This window comes from Numenius arquata, chromosome Z (assembly GCF_964106895.1).
Source record: "Numenius arquata chromosome Z, bNumArq3.hap1.1, whole genome shotgun sequence".
Lineage (NCBI taxonomy): Eukaryota > Metazoa > Chordata > Aves > Charadriiformes > Scolopacidae > Numenius > Numenius arquata.
This window is the reverse complement of record NC_133616.1, coordinates 41,492,602-41,511,200: the sequence shown is the minus strand read 5'-3', so window position 1 is coordinate 41,511,200 and position 18,599 is coordinate 41,492,602. Positions and strand designations below refer to the sequence as shown.

Here is an 18,599-nt window from a genome sequence, read left to right as displayed (position 1 = left end):
AGAAATGACCTTATTTCCCAACCTGCAACACAATGTCTGCACACAAACTATAGCATTTTGCAAGGATCTCTTAAATAATAAAAAGAATTACTGTATATAAAGTCATGGATAGGAATGAAATAATGAACTTCTAATGTAAATATTTAATAAATATTAATGTAAATCAAACATAAAGTTAGTGGTAACAATGAAAGCACTTATCCATTTTTAGCACCTTTTAATTTTATTTTTGACCACCTCTACCATGTTTCTTCACTTCCAGTGCCTACTATCTGCAGAAGACAACTCTTCAGTTAGAGAGCAAACACAGGTCGTAATGTGAAAAAGATATACCTTAATTGGAGAGATATGAAAGTATTCATACAAGCTGATTTGTGACGTATCCATTGATGACACACTCATCAGTTCTTCTTGAAGAGATTCAACATCCTTCTTGAAAAGTTCTAGCTGTGAATGCATTTTCAAAAATATATTACTTTAAAATTTAGGGTACATAAAACTACCATGCATTTGTCACTGAGATGCAATACATTGACTAATACTACTTATACCCTCCTGTTTTTTTTTTTTTTTTTAATTAGAGTCAACATTATAGAGGACTTTTAACTGGAGTTTGCTTCTTGTCTTTTTTTGTATGAAGAAGATGAAACACATGCATAAAAATACAATCCAACATACATCTATTTAATAGTAAAAACAAACCAATTTTTTTAAATGAAAGTTCATATACCAAACATTTTCAAGTAAAGTTTGGACAATTTCTACCTGTGTCAAACAAATGGCATACATATATACCCTTCTGAACCCATAATATAGTGCAAAACTTTTACGAAAAAATAGACTAAAGACTATTTTCTTTTATATAGAAACTAGACTTTTACAGACTCTGAGAAGACCTTCATCTAGCCCTTCTCCTTCAAAAGATAGAGTTCCTTTACAACAGTTTTTGAAGAATTGGCCCAGTATAAAAAACATTTTAAAATTTTTAAATAATAACAATTCTAAAGTTATAGTCAGAAAAGACTTAAGCAGTCAAAGAAATTGAAGTTGTAACTGAAAATAACGTGAGATGTCCTTTCAAAACAGTAAACCCAGGTACCACATTGCTACTTAAACAAGCAAAACAGCCAAGACACTTATAGTTAAGCACGGATCAAATCCTAAATTTATGCCCTACAATTCCATTAAAAATGACAGTGCAGAAGAGGGCCTCCTCTAATCTCTGGATTCAGTGATTCAGCTCACAATGCTGATCTGAAACCATTAATCTTTCCATCTGGGGAGGGGGAAAGAACGAATAAAATACAACGTATTTTTTCAACTACACAACCATGCATTGAAAATTAACATAATTCTTCAAGTTACCACAATAATCTAGAATTCACAGGTACACGTGGTATCAACAGATATAACAGACTGAAAGCCCTAGCACACTGCTGGGAACCACCAGATTAGACTACATATTCCTGCATATAAAAATACAGTGACGTTTCTGAAATAATTCTAAAGTAACATTATTAATGTTCATTAAACGACTGTCTTGTTTAAGGGACCCTTAAAATTTTCATATATTTCATAAGTCACAATTAGAATGTTCATTCTTACTATTTATATTTTTAAAGATGTTTAACAAAACTGGACTCATCCAGCCTTTAAAAAGATTACATTACTCAGTTTTGCTTCAGAAGTTTATAATATAATAAGAAAAGACTATCTAGCAATACATGTTTAGATCCTGATTTAGAGAAAGGTGCCTCTCACCAGAGAGGATGCCATTATTCAAGTTAAAATTTTACTTTAAATTTACATTACCACCAGGAGACAGGAGTTCTTATGTCAATAAGCAATTAACATGTTTTGTGAGTCTTTCCAAAATTGTGGTGCCACTAGCGCTCTGCAAAGAACCCTTAGGCTTCAATTTACAGCAACAGGAAAGAAGGACAGGAGTAGGAAGAATCAACTGGATCTTCAAGCCTGATAAGCCCAACCTCAAGGTAACTACGTAAGCGTTCTGTGAACTGGACAATACGTTTAGTTTTCTTTTAACACAGGCCAGAAAACAAGCTACACGCAACCCATCAAAATCAGAATCTTCTTTTTAAAATTCAAAGCAAAGAACTCCACATGCTTAAGAAACAAAAGTAGGAAATTAAAGGTATATTTAATACATTACACCATACAAGAGTAGCAAATTTACTTAGATAAAAATATCTACTGAACTACAACACACAGCAGATGTCTTACATTTATATATTCTGCTGTAAGCTTACAAAATTCTAACAAGATTCTTATCTTGCTTGAAATGTTATTCCTGAAATTAATTCTCTTGTTGTTCCACACTTCCTTCTAGTTTTCAGTTCATATTTACACTGGAGCAACTTTTTAATCTTTTCTCCTTGTTTTAGTGTAATCCCTGAGCAGTAAAACTTTTTAAATCTCTGATGTGTAGATATGGAGAACTAAAAGCAAAGTAAGTTGCCTTTCCAGCATACCCTTCACTGGCACAGTAAGACAATACCTTTTAATGATCCATTAAAAATGACATTTTTTCTCTACTCATCCAGGCAGATTTTTTATGCAAATATTTCTGGTTCATTTTCCACTAGCGGCGTTTTTGAGATACAGACAAAGCCAATACACTTTCTGCTAAATAATTTATCAGTTCATAGTGTGCTGACATTCAAATTTAAATACGCTCAACAAGAATAGCATGCTGAATATACACCGGAACTGCACTGTACCAATACAGCTTACCACCTTTTTCGGTTTTCTTTGGCAAATCCAAGACACTCTGGCTCCTCTGTTGCTTTATGGCTGTATCCGAAGTTTTCATTATTTCCCAGACTACCTTGCACTTCATGCTATTATATTTTATTTCTACTGTTACTATGTACAAACTCCTCTCATTCTCCCTGTACAGTAATTCAATTCCCTCCTACTGCCCTCTCCTCTCCACTTAGCATCAACATGCCAACTACATCATCTTCCAATTTTATAATTTTGCATAAAATTACTGAAGACACTTTTACTTTCCAATCAACTTCTCTCTCCATTATTTTTACATTCTCTTGCTCTCATAGGCAGGCAAGTTTCAGTGTTTTCCTGACCAAGATTTTTCCTAGATTTATTTTTATTTTTTAAAATAAGATACATTAAGGAAAAGAGTATTACTTTCATTTCCTTCCTGTCTTGGTTTCTTAATTAACTGATCTCTCAAGCATTAGTAATACCAAAGAGTCTACAACAGCATTAATTTCATTCTTTACAGAAGGTTTTGAAGCCTTCTTCGCATAGGATGCAAGATGAGGATAAAGGAAAGAGTTACCGTGGGCAACGGTAACTCTTAAAAACCTCACAGCTTCATATTAGTCCCAGACGCAGCAATTAACCAGTGTTACAGAAACAGAAGACCAAGTTGTTTTTTCTTTTTTTAAATACAAGTTGAATAATTACCAAATTTAAATCTATTAAACAACAAAAGCTTTCTACCTCTTGGTCACTTGGCACTTCAGTCTGAGTAAAGAATTCAACCAGTGCATACAGGAAGCCAAGATCTAACCTGAGATCCATCTCTTGAATCAACACTTTAAAATACCTACACATGAAACAAAAAACAATTGTTAGAAGTGTTTTATGAAAACGTGTAACACGTAAAACAACCTAGGGTACTTAGGCCACTTTCATATTGACTTTCAAGTACTTTTTTTTCTTTTTTTTTTGAGGGATTTGCCATTATTGGTGAAAAGAAGTCTTCCCATAGCGGTGCAAGATAAACACGTTTCCTGTAGCCAGAATTGTTTTAATCAGTAGCAGCATTTAACACTGTATATCGCACTGTTAAACAGACAGTTTTTTCTAAATTAGAAAAGACTAAAAATCTTCATAAAAAATCCTTGCTTTACTCTGCAATTACATGGATAATAAATGGGGCTCAGCTTTCATCTAAGTGCTCTGATCTTTCCAAGAATGAGTTGGTGTAAAATTATCTTGCATCACGTTTGCCTTTATAATAATTCTAATTTTAAAGCTTGATTAAATATAATCGATAGTAAAAGAGAATATGTCAAAATACTTACTTAATATGAGATATTTGTGAATGTCCTGCAGTTCTCATGACAATACTGACATCAGTAAAAGGTTTTGGTGCTATGAAGTTGTAAAATAAAAAGAGATCAGCACAAATTTTTATGTGATATACATACCTTTATATTTTTAATATGAAAATGTCATATATGTTCAGGATTTTCTCAATCCTGTAAAGTTGGATTATATAATGGATATGACTGGCAAACAACTAAATCAGGGAAAAGAGCAGGAGCAGAAAGGAACAGGAAGAGAAGGATGAAATGAAACATCAAAATTCTATTTCCCTGAGTTCTGAAAATGTACCATTTTCATTTCAAAGCAAATTAATATTGACATAATCTTAGAATTATATCATGTCCCTAGTCATGGAATAGGAATTTCCAATGGCTGATACAAAAACACAAACTAAAAAAACCTGGCAGATTTATGCATTCTAGCTTGAAATTGATCATGTTTGTATCATAAACAGCTGACAACTTATTAGCATCTGTACAAAATTACAAGCAGTATTCTTTGCCTCAAACCAGAACCTCTCCTGAGATTACTCTGGTGTTCAACTGATTTTGCTCTGAATGAGTCAATGAAAAACTACAGTTTATCACACAGTATACTGACATTGAGCTCTATGCTCCAAGCAATGGAGAAGTCAGAAAGCTACACACAGAACAGGCAAAATATAAATTTGCCATCTACAACACTTATAAATGTTGCCTCATATAGCAATTTTTATTTCAGACTGCCACCGGAATACATTTCTTTTCTGATTACTTAAGATTATTTCAGATAGGTCACTAGTCATCTATTGCATCCAAGCAAAGGAAAAAAACAAACAACATGATTAAGATAAATAGTTTATTTGGGGCAGCAGGAAAAAACTGGGTATCTAAAGGTGAAAAGTGAATCCTCATTGCCTCAGAACTCCAAATGTAAGTAATACAGAATTGGTGCAACAGATTCATTGCCATCAAGATAAGCAACACTTTTATCTTTTCTTACATTCAGCAGGCAACTCTCCTCCTATATTAGTCAGCATTAAGTTTCAGTTGTGGTCTGAATGCAACCGTTTTAAGCTTGATCCAAATGTAGCTGTTATGTTACGCTCTCCAAGAGCACGGAATTTGTGTGTCAAAAAGACATGCTTAATAAGTTATGATATTGAGGACTGAAAGAAATTTTGGGGTTTTTTTCTGACTGTTAACTGTCTAAATGGTTTTAAGTTTATCTTCTGTGTAGAGAAAACTGCTTCACCATCTCTCATATTAGTATTTGTGTTATCTGGAGTCAGTAAGCTTATACAGACTTCATCTGACAAAAGTGAAATGGTTAACTTCAGTACAAGCAAGTTATCTTGTCATTTTAGAAGTAAGGATTATGTTAAACTAGAACAACAAACCTGAATCCAGGGTGATGGACTTTGGAGGTTTAATAGGATAGAACACAAAGGGAAATATGGCTCCAGGAATCTGGTTTTGTATCTAATAGGGGTAAGGACAGGACAAGGTGCAGCACATTAGCTTTCAATAGTGAAATATTTTAACATCAGGACAAGCACAAGAATTATGAACGTTACCTGTAGCATTCCACCAATTCAAACGCAGAAAAAAGAAATGCTGTTGTGGTTAAAAATATTCCTATTTTCAAAATGAAATAATCCAATCCAAACAGTCTTGAAAAGCTACTCCAAGTTGGTGGTAATAATTGGTCCACTGAATTTTTGCACAGAATTTTTTTTTAAAAACATACGCAAGGCAACAAATTGTACCTATGTTTTTGTTGGTTGTAAAGAAAACCACCGGAAAATGCATGGAAGATGAATGGTAAATGTTTTTCCTGAACAGTCGCAGTTGTCTGCTTTTTTTTCCAGAAGCATTTAAGTAGTATTTCCAAAGATTGAGAACTGATGTAAAAGCTAATGAGTAAAATTAAATTTGAAACATGACAAATGCAAACAATTCTAAGAATAAATCCAAGTTTCCACAAAAATTGCTCTTTCTTAATAAACAACTTACTGCTTTTTGACAAGACTCACCTGTATCCTGTAAATTTGAATTCTGAAAGATTTCTGATGTGCAGATGAACTATATTCTACTTTTAAAGCTGGCAGATAATTCCTTCTGATAGGAATCTCATTTGGTTGCTGAATCTTCATGTTCATTCCATTAGGAGTTAAACATACCTATTGTATTATTAAAGCAAATTTAGTATGCTATGTGTTTCAAAAGACTGCTTTTTATAATATATTTTAATATTTACACTGTTCATTAACATTTTTAAGGTAGCTCAGCATTAAAAATTTTGTAGCTTTTAAATCACGTCATAACTCATTTATTTAAAAGAATCAGATTTTGTCATAAATTTCAATAGAAGTAAAAGTACAAAATACTGCATTATGTGGGGGATTACTAGTGATTAATAAACGGCTTTCTAGATAAAAGGCAGAGTAGTATAATATAACAGTCTATGACTGAGATAAAAATTGGCTCATTTACCTATCCCATGTTCATTTACCTACAACACAATTTTAATTAGTATCTAGAATTTATCTACAGACAAGGACAGCAGCATGTGGAGCATAATGTATTTCTACATTCCAGAATAACTTCTGGAATGATTTTTTCCTATGTATGTGGTTGAATGACACAATTTAATTATCCCACAATAAGGCAGCTGAAAATTATAAAATTTTGTGCTAAAACAAACCAACCAAACCATCCAAAATTAACACCCTGCCCATCTTCTTGGTATAACCAATGAAGCAAATGCAAGGCTTCTTACTGTAGCCTTATATATATTTAAACCCAGGACCTTTAAAAACATTTCACTTCAATTTCAAAGTTAGAGGCTAGCAACAAAAAGTCTACAGAAAGCTTTCACACTTGTATGTATTTTTTCCCAAAGATTTTTCTTCTAGACAGAGATAAAGAAGGGTTTTCAAATGGATTTGGTAAATCAATCATCTCATTTTTCACTGGAAGTTTCTACAAAGATAGCAAAACTGATATATTATGTTTTTCCTGTGTATACATGTAAACAACAGAATTAGATAACTATCAGTATTACCAAAACATTTGATTCCAACTCAATAATCTTATTTTCTGAAGGAGTCAGCTCACTGTAATCTTTGAATTCTTGTTCTAATTTATCAGTCTGCTTAACACTCATTGGTCTCCATCTCGACTTCTTCTTGGGTTTTGTCTCCCAAACCACATCAGAACTACAAAAACAAAACAAAGGACCAAGAGAGAAGGATTACCTATTTCAAAACAAGTTTTACCTACCGTAGTATGGCTTGTAATAGGTTATAACTCTGGAATGAGAAACCACATCATAAAGCACTACCGTAGTAAATGAAGTGATCAAATCACCCACTGCTTTCTCAGTACTAAGCAGAAGCCAGTCATAATTAATCTTCCCTAAGGGGCACTGGACTCTTCTCTGCTTGATTTCACTACTTCCGTGAGAAGCTCTTGTGCTAGATTTCACCTTACAGTCAAATTGAAGGCACAGGATAGGGCAAAACCCAACACTATGAGACAGGTGGAAGGTATTTCTCCTTTCCACAACTTACTCCATAGCCCACAATTACATAGCTTTCCAGACACAGCCCACTAATCCAATCCCGTTTAGCTACATCTGTGTCTGTGTTTGGATACATCAATGGCAGAACCACTGAAAAAAAAAAAAAAAAAAAAAGGTGAGCTAAAGGGCAAAACAACAGCTACAATATAGAGTACTACCCTGAAATTGATGGGAGCTTTCACTTTTTTTCCTCCCCATCCTGAATGTGCATGATCCCAGAACTAGCATGGCGAAACTTGTTTCTGCATCGAGTTAGATATAAAAAGTACGGAAAAGGCAGTTTGTAACAAGCCATTCGCAAGTGGGAACATTCCGAGTAACAGGGTTTTCTTCACCATACTCAAGGAACAATCTCTTATCCTCAGAAAGAGCTTTCAGGAGCGCCTCATCCACTCAGGGTTTAACAAGAAAACGGTAACAACTATAAACACTACTAAAAATACTGATTCAGTGAAATCCCAACACTAGTTTGAATGTAGGCAATTAGCTGCCACTTTTAACAGAGTGCTTCCGCTGTCTAAATAGTTATCAGAGCTCAGTTTCTCAGGTGAAGGCAAGGATTGGGATTTGTGAATGACAGATGTGAATACATGAAGTATATGTGTATGTGAAGTTTTTACTTGTTTACTTTGCAAGTGCCATGCAAAGAATTAATCAAGAGAAAACACCCTCACTCTAGCAACCTCATGGCTATGAATATACAGAAGTGTGTGGATTATGGGAATGAGCTACAAGTGTCCCTTGAGCATTCTGAAAAGCCCCTGTTTGTATACAATAGCACACATTTCTGAAGCATTGCATAGTTTCTTTTCTGCTTCCTTCTGAAATGTTATAGCAGAAAACCTAAAATATTAGAGCCTTGGAGTCACCATAATTTCTCTATGAAAACTACAATGAACTACAAGCTGCTACAGCATCAAAATTTTCAAGACAGAATTCAGGAACTTTTTTTTCAGTAATGAAGACAGAAAAATCCACTGACACAAACTACCCACAGACCTTACTCCTGAAAATTCTTATTATCAGTCCCCAAACTACATGGACAGGAAACACTTCTGTTCAAATTACTGGGAAGTTTGCCACACAGAGTTACAATTATGTGTTGCAAAAACACATACATCCAAATACAGAAAGCATATGCATTAATATAAAGCACAGTGAAAACCATTTTTTTTTTACGACAGGAAAACCTAATCATTTAGTTCTAAGTGCTCTTATCCAGACTTATTTTTCCTCTTCCATTTCACCCCAAAATGAAATTCAGTGATTGAAAATACCTGAATTTAAAGATTCTAGACTGTTACATACAAAATAAGTTACCTTGTAATTCCAATGTAGGACACCTCTTGCTTTGTATAATTATTAACCAACGAAATTCCAACATCTTGCAAAGACAGAACTATTTCTTGTTCTGCTAGTTCTGCTTTTACACTTTCGTATGCCAATTTAAATACATTCTCATCTTCAGTGATCAGGACAATACGCTGCAAACCCTCAAAAAATGACATCAAATAGACCACTTTCCTACAATCCAGCCTGAGTATGTCCATTTTGTCCTACAAATAAGAGAGGAAAAGTTTTTACAACTCTATTCATCATTCTAGTCCACAAGCAAATGCAAAAGTCTTAGCAATGTGAACAACAGTACAAGACATCTTTTAAAGGTACACGAAAACAATAAAATTTTTAATTATGAATTTTTACAGCAGTCTCTCTCACACACAGGCGCTTTTGAGCTGAAGACAATGCTTATTGGCACAAACTCCAGTAAACACATAACAGTATTGTTACTGTTCTGCAATTGAACCTCATATATGAGATTGCTGATCATACTCGTTACATATGCAATTTCATAAATACACTGATGAACAGGATAATAAACTAGACAGCGTTGAAAGGAGACTTAGATAATAAACGTACCTCTTTTGGGGTAATTTCCTCAGTTCTATTTCCACATTTCCATTTCAATTTTCTAGATCCTGCTGGATCTGCCCAAGTATACAATACTGCCTTATTTGGCTGAAGACAGTCCTCCATTTCACTGAGGGAGCTAGAACAAAGTAATATTAAATTAAAATGTCAATGAATATTTTCTGTCAATGACTTTTGCATTCTAGCATTTCAACAAAAACACTTCAATTATTTTTTCAAATAATGAAAAAGAGAACTTAAAACAACATTGTGCATGAAAAAATATGCACAAAACCATCTTAGCACAATAATAAAAACAGTATTTATACTTCAAAATGCATATATATACTTTAGAAATAAAGTATACACAGTAAAATCTAAATACTCATTTTCTTCCCCACTTGTGATTAACAAGGAAACATTAAGTAGAGGAAAAAAAAAATCAGACAGTGGTGTTTACAAGCTAAAAGGAAATTTCAGGATTTGTGCTGCCTAACTTCAATATTCCAAGAGAAGAAAAGTGTGTTCAAAATCTGTTGTTTAGTAAAGTTTTCCTCTGTATGATCTGCTGAAGGGAAAAAAGTTCAGTGTTTAGTATCTGCATACAGGGGGTACTTTCAGACAAACAGATTTTAAACTCTATTTCCCCCTCACATACAGTTAAACACTGGCAGACTTGTCTTCTGCAGTGCTCTGAAATGAGCCTACGACAGGAGGGGAAGTGGAGAGGGAGGTGCTGATCTCTTCTTGCTGGGATCTAGCAATAGGACATGTGGGAATGGTTCAAAGCTGCGCCAGGTGAGGTTCAGACTGCACATCAGGAAGCATTTCTTTACCAAGAGGGTGGTAAAACACCGGAACAGGCTCCCTAAAGAGGCTGTCAATGGCCCAAACCTGTCAGTGTTTCAGAGGCATTTGGACAACGCCTGTAATACCATGCTTTAACTCTTGGTCAGTCCTGAACCGGCCAGGCAGTTGGACTAGATCATCGTTGTAGATCCCTTCCAACCAAATATTCTATTCTATTCTGCATAGTTCATTACAAAAATTATACATATACTATTAAATTTACACTAAGGATGACCAAAAGCCAGCTAAAAAGATAAAAATTATTAATTTTTACAGATAAAAACTGGAGCAAACAACTGACTATTCTCCAGACAAAAGGAACGTACAGCTGCAAGCTTAATTTGACTAGCAGCTCTTCCACTTTTCAAGTAAAAATCTTTAAACAACACTTCTCTTATTGACTAAAAGGAAGAAAAATATTCTTCTCTGATTGACTAGAAGGAAAAAGATTCTAGTCTGATTGACAGAATAAAAAATCGTAGAGGCTGTTTGGCTTTTCAAAGGAACAGGTGAAAATGCTAGAGAGAAGCTTACACTTCTCAGCATTGCACAGTATCTGCATACAGCAGCAAAGCATTACAAAGACATTCCAGTTTGAGAATGGAACCAGCATAGCTGTGTGCAGATGCATAATGAAACGTTCACTGATTGCAGAAAATTCATATTTGTTAAAATAATTTTAGTTTTGGTCTGCTTGAGAAAATTTATGTAACTACCTATTTTTCAGTCCATTCCCTCATCTCTCCCATAACTTTTAAATCCATTCTTTCAGCTAATCATCAACTAAATATGATAGAACAGTAGAAGACTCAAATCTAGTTAAACTTACAACTCATTTGTTACTTATTCTGCACAGTCAGCTCCTACACAGATCCAGAAAAGCCAAGCACGTCCTTTGCCCCCACCAGGAATGTAAAGGAATGTAGAGGGCAAGGCCACAAAATTCACATTAAAAGAGACCAGAGAGCTTTTTTCAGTAACTTGTAGAAACAGGCACTAAGCACCACATAATGCTGCTCTGTTAACAATTCATTCTCTTCAATTTATAAAACAGGAGATTTTTGTAGTGCTCTGAAAAAATTAGACAGCCATTTCTTAAAAAATTGGCTTCTTCAGAAATAAGCACGCTTACAATACCTGAAATAACAGTTCATGTGTCTCCATGCAGACATCCACACTAAAACTTACATACCTTTGTCCATACTCAATAATTTCCTCTTTAGTATGGTTTATCAACAGAAATGGAGCTGCACCATCATGGTAATTAGAAAAGGTAATCACTGTAGAATGTTCAGTCAGGTTAACATCCACTGTAATTCCTCCAAGCTATCAGATGTAAAAATGATAAAGTAAATAACAGCGGAATGAATTTCTAGTGAAACATTTAATTTAAATACATTGGAAAACTTTTACAGTTATAAGATAAAAATGTCAACCAATCAACCAGTTTTAACCTATCTTTAAAATATTCCCCTGATCCTTGCTAAGTATCAGGCATTGCACTTAGCAATCAAAACTACAGAGAAGTCCTGTACTGTCAAAATTTAGGATGATAGTAAAGGAATCTTCCTTTAACCATTCATATGCATTACTGCCCTCCAAAACATTCTACTATTAAAAACACTCATGTATTTAAAAACTACTGCTAGATGAGAATATATGCAACAGAGAAGTAAATATAGTAGAATCAAAGTGACTTGTCAAAGTCACTTAGTGTTACTTTAGAACTAACGTAAAGACTTCCCAGCCTCAGCTAGAGAACACTAGCAAAACAATCTCTTTCAGCTTCTGTAGATCTGCTTTGCAGAGAAGCACTTAAAATGAAAACATCTACTTATACCTGTGTGTATAGAGAGCATGAGAATAATACACTTGCATATACAAAATCATTTCCCCAGGTAAGGTTTTGCAATCCTTCATTGATTGGGAAGACAAAGTTTTGAGAATGGAAATGAAACATTTTTCTTGTTTTACCTAATTTCCAAAGGCAACCATTTACCTTGTTGTCCAAATGCAGCAGCAGACAGTTTTCTTGCTTATCAAAATTTATCTTCTTTGGAGGGAGATCAGAATTTTCAACTCTAACAAGCAGTTTGTTGGCATCATTTTCAGGCCAAAAGGGAATGCACTAGAAAAATAATCAGGTATTTTAAAGTAAGAAAAACTACTTGTTAAATGGCATTCATTTTGGCCCAAAGTGGAACTTCTACTAAAATTATACCCAAAAGTGTACTGAGTTGGATCAGAAACTCTATTAAAAAACCTAAAAGTAACTACTTACCTGAACAAAATAAACTGAAATGAAGTCAGAAATAGTTCAGACTACGGTGAAGAAACTGTGTTAGGTAGCTAAAAGCAAAAACAGTAAGACTTAATTTTCACATGAAGAAGTAGATTTAAAATGGATAATGTATATGGAATCCAGAGTATAAAGCTGAGCATGGCTACAACACCTAAATGACCAAGCTTGTTACCAAAAAAATAAATAACCCAACCAAAAAACATTAACAGACCTCTTGCAAATAATCAATGACAAAAAGGGATATTAGCATAAATACACCCCATAGTAACTTGAGTATACAAGACATCAGCATACTAGCTGTTATTTTGAAATACTTTTTATATATAAACATATACACACAGACACACATATATGAGGGTATAAAACATAAATAAATAAAATATGAAGCATTAGGCAATTAAATTAAAGAGCACATTCTGCTATTCACATCCACAATTGAAATCACAGCCATTCTAAGTTTAAAAATTCCACAACCTCTATTCAATAGTTTACACCAAATTTACAAAATTACGAATTTACAAAATTTACCAAAATTACACCGAACTATTCAATAGTTTACACCAAATAGGCAAGACACGGAAGCAGGGAAGGAACAAGTTTTAACTGAAACTAATGAAAAGTTGCCAACTAATTAAGAGAGTCCTGCCATGGGAACAAGCTATGATTAACAATGACTATCAACCAAAAAGAGCCAAAGTCTGTCTAGATAGACCACTTTTACTGTATTTCAGACTGTCCACTTGCAACATCCAAAAGTTCAGGAGCATCTTTCTCCAACATACATTGAGAAATGAGATGTTTATATTTAATTGTGTCTGAATCCTAGAATTAAACCTTCAATGGTGAAAAACTAGTTCACCAACTTACCATGCCACTAAGTTCCCTTTCCCATTGTTTCTCACACCACAGGAAGCAGGAAGACAAAGGAAAAAAATATAGTTAAACAGCAAGATTGAAGGTGTTATCTACATCAACATGTATCCTACACAGGAAATTTAAATTGTGTTGTAAACTAGCATACAATACAGCAAGTAAGTCTCAACATGGAATTAAGAGAGCTCAAAGGAAATTCAAGGAGAATCCATCAATAGTAAATGAAAGTTTAAAATCAAAACCAAAATAAGTAAAAGAATTGGCTAAACAAGAAGTTACAGAATCAACCACAGAGAACTGAAAAATCGTCTTTAACAATACTCTTTAGCCCCAAAATGTGTCACAAAATGATGCTGTTTCCAAGTGTTTTGCCACATGCTTACTGAGTGCTTAACTAGGTATTATATTTATACAGCAATCTCCATTCCATAAGAGGATCTTTAATTTCTACTTAACAGTCTCATTTATAGTCTTGGACAATGTTTTCTTTCTTTCTTTTCCTGAGAATGTATGTTGGTCAATTGTCTCGCACTATACCTAACTCGAAGGACTGTCCTTGGCAGCCATTTCATACTAATCACTGTCCAACAACCTCTGTGTCCCGGTTTGAAGTAAAACCGAACCAATTTTCTGTTCTGTAACTTTACATCCTAGCTAGGCCTCCTCTAACTCTCTGAAATTAACGGCATATTGTGGAAAAAACTGCTCGTTCTCAGAATGATAAGCCCAATGTTTGTGCTCCATGCCAAGGAATGGTATGCAGGGAGGCCCTTGCTTATACTTATTGCTATAACAACCAAGGTCAGCCAATTTCGTTATTTGCCCCCTTAGAGGGTCGGAAATGGAAAAAACGTAGAGGGGTCACATTGGTGGGGAGGAGTGGACAGGACAGGTGACCCAAACCTGACCAACTGGGGTATTCCATCCCATCTGCCCCATGCTCAGTATAAAGGCTGAGGGATCAAAGGGTCAGCCCCCTTCCTGCGATGGCCGACGTCCAGAGAGGACTCTGTCTGTTCATCTGCCTTTGATCCCCATCCGTGTGTTCCTGACTCCAGAGCTGGAATCCAGTTCCCATTCGTCACTGAGTCCAGTCTGGGACTTCCCCAGTGCCTGCTGGTGATGTGACTGTCATCCTGGGAGCTTGTTACGGTTTTGTATATATTGTATCTATTTCATTATTTTCTTCTTTATTTTTATTTTAATATTAATTCTTCATTAAAGTAGTTTAGTTCATTCTAAACTTCTGATTCTCCTTATCTCTTTCTCCTCCTCTCTCCTCTTTTAGGAGGGGAAGGTGGGGGGGGAAGGGCCATCTGCCCGTCCGGTTTTGGCAAATTCAGCCGAAACCACGACACTCTGTTACAACCTTTGAAGAACAATGCATTTTTCTAAAAGTAGTAATTCAAATTTCTGATAGATTGACTGTTTTCCAGATAGGGAACATGTCCAAGAGGATCTATACAAGGATTGCTTTTTGTCCTGAGAAGACAGACTATCTGTAACTAAGAAAGACGAGTGGCTAGAAAAGAAAAGCAGAAGGAAGGACTCTGCTAATCTTAAAGTGACAAAAATAAAATGGGCGGAGACGGGAGCAAGCTGAGATATGACTTAACATTTCAACAAGCTTGTCATTTTTTTGCAGATAACCCAATGTAAAAGAGCAAAGTGAGAAGTACTCAAAAAAGTCACGGGCATTAATTAAAAAAAAAACCTCTCGGTTAGCTGGATAGCAGAGTTCAAGATCAGGAACAGATGGAAACTTGTTCCTGGAAATCTGACATGGATGCCCAAAGACAGATCAATAATGGCTGGACTTCACCTAGATTTAGAATAGACAAGAAACACACTGGATTGACCAACTGTGTTACAAATGAACAACCATGGCAGACTCAACTGTCACAACACAGATTTTTAGAGACATGAAACATGAAGTAGTAATAAAATCTGACTACGTTTTCTCAGAGTAAGAAGTTAGATATGAAGCATCCCATGCCACTACACATGAACCTTTGTCATTCCAAAGCTTTATCAACCAGCTAGATGAGGAATCATGTATGTAAAGAACATTAACTATGCAAAGTCAAAGGAAAGTATGGTTCAGAGGAACGTTAAGAATATTAGGAACAGGAAAAATGTGTAGGCTTATGGCAAACAGCCTATTCTTGAGTAAAAGCAAAGAAGCTTCCCTGAAAATAATGAAAAACATTATAGGAAGCTGAACCATCCTTAACACTTCCAGATCTAACATCATTGTGTACACTTAACAATCAATGGAACAGCAACAACAGAAAGCAAGCAGAGTAGTATCGATTTCATAAACTGAAATAATGGTATTTAAAGGGTATTTCTCTTCCATAATCATTAAAAATGTAATGCATGCTTAAAGAGAATGAGCACAGGTACCAAAAACATAACAAAAAGATCTGCTTATTAATCTGATTTATAATGTTCTTTTAACTTTGGTATTTTAGGTCGCAAGCATTTTTTGGTTACCATTTGGAGTATCTACAATGCTAAAGAAAAGCAAGAGGGCCTCCAACTGCACTATTTGGTAGGCTAAACTCTGTGTTTTGTGATATGCTGTCTTCAACTCACTGGAAGGGAAGGAGGGAGATTTCACTCTTCGCAGAAGGCAGTATGGATCACTTTCAGGTTTCATAGACTTCCAACACTATCCCAAACAGGCACTGCTTTTCCTACATGTCCTGAAGGAAGGCATGATGGCCTCAAAACACACACAAAACATAACTGTGGAATACTACAGTACAAACAGCCAAGGTGCACACCCAGTCTGCAACAGTCTAGACCTCTGCAGCATAGACAAAAGCCCAAACGCCATTTCAACACCACTTGGCCTGGGAACCAGTGATCCCTCTCTAGAAACGATACATTAAGCACTATAAAACAGCAGTGAGACTACGCCCAGAAGAACAGTTTGGAGCTGTCTGAACTGATCCACACAAGGGAATTTCTTCCTGTATTAAAAGGTGTCATGACATGTACCAAGTCAGCCAAACCACTCTGTTAGATACCACTGCAAAAACTGAAAAGAAGCTTCAGTGCCGCTGCACAGTGAGATAATACAGTAACAGCACAGGTCTTTTTCTCATACTATTTATGATACAGGGAACAGAGAAAACATTCCAATTACGAAGTAAACCACTTTACAGTATGTCCTAAAGCAACACTACGAAAAGGTAACAGGACACATAACCTACTGAAAAAGCACGATGTATTCAGACATTGTCCTTCAATGTTATCCATGGCTCATATTTTCCAACAGTGAGTATTCAAAACATTTTTTTTTTTTTTCCCTCCTTAGAGAAACAACTCGGAATAGATTCCGTTATAAGTTTACCTGTTGCAAAACAATAGGAATCCACTTTTCCTTGCCTTCTTCAGCTACTTCCAAAGTGTATTTGCTTCTATTTGAGATCATAAAAAATGGAGTGAAAGTTACAATTCTAGTAATATTAAAACTGCTGTTGTTTATAGTGACACCAACCTGTGAATAGAAAGACATTGTTAGAAGTATGCTGTTCTTTTCTTACCTCATTTATATTTCCTGAAAGTAATGAATTTGAAGGATAAATTTAACTCACTTGATATTCCTTTTTATGACTCTTGCATTTCACAGAACCATGACTTCCAACAGTGTCCAGTGAAAACTGGTCAGACAGTTCACTGTCAGTTACCATAAGTTGCACCTGTGAAGAAGCACTCTGAATTAATTTTCAGTTCACAGACACTGACAACATTTAAAAACATATATAAAGTATGCATATATATAAACATGAGTGCATACTGGAAATACTGGTGTTTTTATTAAAAGAGTCAAGACATAACAATTGCCAGTATCATCTCATAAAGGTATCTTCTACCACCTTTAGTTATAAGCTATGTGGAACAAGCATTTTAAGTGTAAGATACTTCAGAGGAAGCAACCACATAAGAATCCTTTCCAAAACTTATCACAACTAATCTCAAAGACAAATCAACAGAGTCTTGTAATCCCTCTCGTATCCTTCATCTGTCAGTAATATTCAGCATTAAAAAACTCACACAGCAGACTCAAGTGGTAAACTGCACCTTAACCTTAGCTTACTACCAACTCGGACCCAATCTACCAACCACCACTGCAAACATTCATTTTTCAAGTAGCATTCATTTGTCAAGTACCACAGCTTTATTTCTTACACAACTCTTACACCTAATTTAGAATAAAGACCTTTATTGATGCAGTTTAATGGAATAAAGGAAACTTTTTTTATTTAAGAAACAGTTCTCAGTGAACTCTATTTGTCTCAAAGATGAGGATCTCTTTCTTAACAATACCTTTGATAATGTAAATTTCCCATCTCAAGCACATCTGACATTACACTTAATTAAAATATTCTGTCTTCAGACAGAAATTCTAGGTTTCATGCCCTTTACAGAGCATAGCATAGTGTAAATAACATTCAAAGTGTAAAAATGCTTTCATACAGCAACATAAGGGAGTACAGAGCTGTCAGGTTTTTCAAAATGTAATACCTTATTATTTTGGAGGAAGTTTTTGGGCTGGAAAGAAAAAAGGAGCGGCTTCTTGTAATCTGGAGGATGCTTGCGGTGAATACCATCAGCTTTGTACTGCAACATTCGACCGGTTTTATTTACCATCCAATACGGACTGTGAATTGCTATAACCATCTGCCCAATTGCGTATGTCACGTGGACAGCAATATCCAGTTCAGTCTTATCCAACTCCGTGATGCAGTAAAATGTCGTAAAGCTGATTTCTGGTAGATTGCTTTTTATATGGTACTCACTTTTCCAATTTTGGTCAAGATAGTTAAGCAACTGTAAATCTAGCTTTGTTTGATCCAAGACTGCATTATGAATCTGGGCTGAACATCCCTCTTGTAGAGTGTCATATTTGTTCCCATCTCCCTTTAAAAAAAAAAAAACAAACAAAACCAGTGTATATTTACACGAGTCACTCAAAATTCATATCAAC

General features: G+C 35.1%; 1 protein-coding gene across 1 annotated transcript in view; it reads right to left on the bottom strand.

Annotated features, from left to right (window-relative positions):
- The window catches only part of VPS13A (vacuolar protein sorting 13 homolog A), a 111,188-nt gene that overhangs the window by 24,197 nt on the left and 68,392 nt on the right, over window positions 1-18,599 (bottom strand). Inside the window, exons 48-60 of the mRNA XM_074165882.1 lie at window positions 18,137-18,532; window positions 17,206-17,310; window positions 16,962-17,108; window positions 12,425-12,553; window positions 11,618-11,751; window positions 9,586-9,715; window positions 8,986-9,221; window positions 7,147-7,300; window positions 6,116-6,262; window positions 5,480-5,561; window positions 4,077-4,146; window positions 3,490-3,595; window positions 334-447 (exon numbers count right to left, since the gene is read on the bottom strand). Coding sequence (XP_074021983.1) covers window positions 334-447; window positions 3,490-3,595; window positions 4,077-4,146; window positions 5,480-5,561; window positions 6,116-6,262; window positions 7,147-7,300; window positions 8,986-9,221; window positions 9,586-9,715; window positions 11,618-11,751; window positions 12,425-12,553; window positions 16,962-17,108; window positions 17,206-17,310; window positions 18,137-18,532 — 1,950 coding nt within the window. The remainder of the gene's footprint in view (window positions 1-333; window positions 448-3,489; window positions 3,596-4,076; window positions 4,147-5,479; window positions 5,562-6,115; window positions 6,263-7,146; window positions 7,301-8,985; window positions 9,222-9,585; window positions 9,716-11,617; window positions 11,752-12,424; window positions 12,554-16,961; window positions 17,109-17,205; window positions 17,311-18,136; window positions 18,533-18,599) is intronic.